General features: G+C 47.6%; 1 protein-coding gene across 1 annotated transcript; it reads right to left on the bottom strand.

Moving 5' to 3' along the window:
- Nucleotides 1-179: 179 nt before the first annotated feature.
- SARC_13789 (hypothetical protein) lies at nucleotides 180-1,354 on the bottom strand (the record flags this gene model as incomplete). The annotated part of the gene is made up of 3 exons (XM_014292081.1): nucleotides 180-242; nucleotides 801-911; nucleotides 1,338-1,354. Coding segments are annotated over 3 exons (191 nt in total), but the record flags the coding sequence as incomplete, so codon positions are not given.
- Nucleotides 1,355-1,678: the final 324 nt, after the last annotated feature.

Here is a 1,678-nt window from a genome sequence, read left to right as displayed (position 1 = left end):
ATTACATACATGATTCATACATATATATATATATATATATACATATACATAAATATATATCTTAGATCATATATATATATATATTTTATATATATATATAACTTGTAATTACCGAGAATAGAGAGGAATGTCATATGCAACGCGATGGCAAAGCACAATGGATGTAAAGTGGACAATACCTTGAAGTAGGGTTTGGCGTCGGCCTTGTCCTTGCTGCGCAGTGGTTTGGTGAGTGAGTTCAGCTGCGCATGGAGTGAGCAGGACATAATGATGAGAGAGCCACACATACGAAATTTGATGAGACATTGTCTTCGTCCATAATTGTTTGTGATGTGATGTGATGTTCGCGAGCGTTTGCAGAGTTTACCCACACGTGTACACAGCGTGTTAATTGGTGCGTGCAAATTGCCGCACGTTCGTGACTACTTTTACCTCCACAGTACCACATATACACAGACCACACCTCACACCTTCCACTACATTGCGCTGGGCAGTGATTGGGTTCATTGACCAATGTTTGCCATCATGTATAGGCTTTTATAGATAGTACATATGTGTCTACAGCAGTGTGCATGCTGCAATCAATTGCGTTAGGTATTTTTTTCACATACACACACAGCGTATGCCGTTCCCATCGCCACACATACCCCGTAACTACACCTGCGAACAGTTAAAGTCAACGCATCCGATGTTTGCCGCATACACTCATGCACAGCCCAACTATATCCGTCGGGAAAAGACGAATAATGTGTGAGTGCATATCATACATGTCTGCGTATGGCGTTCGTGTGTGTTCATACCATGCCGTCGAGTGCTGTCATTTTGGGCAGAAATTGGGCTGAGTGCACAGTGACGGTCAGCATCATCGCCGTCAGCTCAGGGTATTCGTCGCTTGCCGCCAAAACATCACTCTGCCAATCAGAAACGCGCAATGTGAGTATAACGCTCTTTAAGCCTATGAACAAATAGATAAAGGGAGCACACCACACACAAAGCACGCACCTGCCTTCTCCAATTGAACCACCGTCCGAGTACTAGGCCAAACAAAGACATAACAATTGGCCTATGGACGTACACGCCCTACGGAGTGACACGACTATAGCACACACTCGAGTAGATGACTATGGCACATACACCACACCACACCACACCCCACCCCACCCCACCACACCACACCACAAATAGGGTTAGAGACACAACGAACTACCCATTACTCAAGACACGACGCAAAGACTCATTCACCTGCGCAAACACAGATAATTAGAAACAACCGCAACACACAACACCATGCACAGCCCACACCCCCACTCCACTGCACACACGACAGACTCACCCACCACATTGGGGTTGAATTGGCGTTGGACGTCTCGTAGGTAGGCGGGCTTGAGAATGTAGCCACACCCGCTATTGGCCTTGAACAGGGCCTTGTTGAGGTGCATGGCCTTGTCCGGTGTTTGGAAGTTCTGTGTAGGTAGGGTGCGGCAGCGGGAGGAAGGAGAGGGGGGGGGGGGGGTTTAGGGGGGGGGGGTTTAGTGAGTGAATTTGGTTGACAGTTGTGTGCACGTAATAACAGGGGGGATTGTCAGGAGGAGATAACTACGCGTGTGGGTGTAGCCTCATTTCTCATGGCTCGTGGATGTCCTGTCCTGATAGGGCAGGGTAGTGCAGAGTGGTACAA

Source organism: Sphaeroforma arctica (genome assembly GCF_001186125.1).
Source record: "Sphaeroforma arctica JP610 unplaced genomic scaffold supercont1.3739, whole genome shotgun sequence".
Taxonomy (NCBI): Eukaryota; class Ichthyosporea; order Ichthyophonida; genus Sphaeroforma; species Sphaeroforma arctica.
Note: the sequence above shows the minus strand (reverse complement) of the source record. Positions and strands in the feature narration are given on the sequence as shown.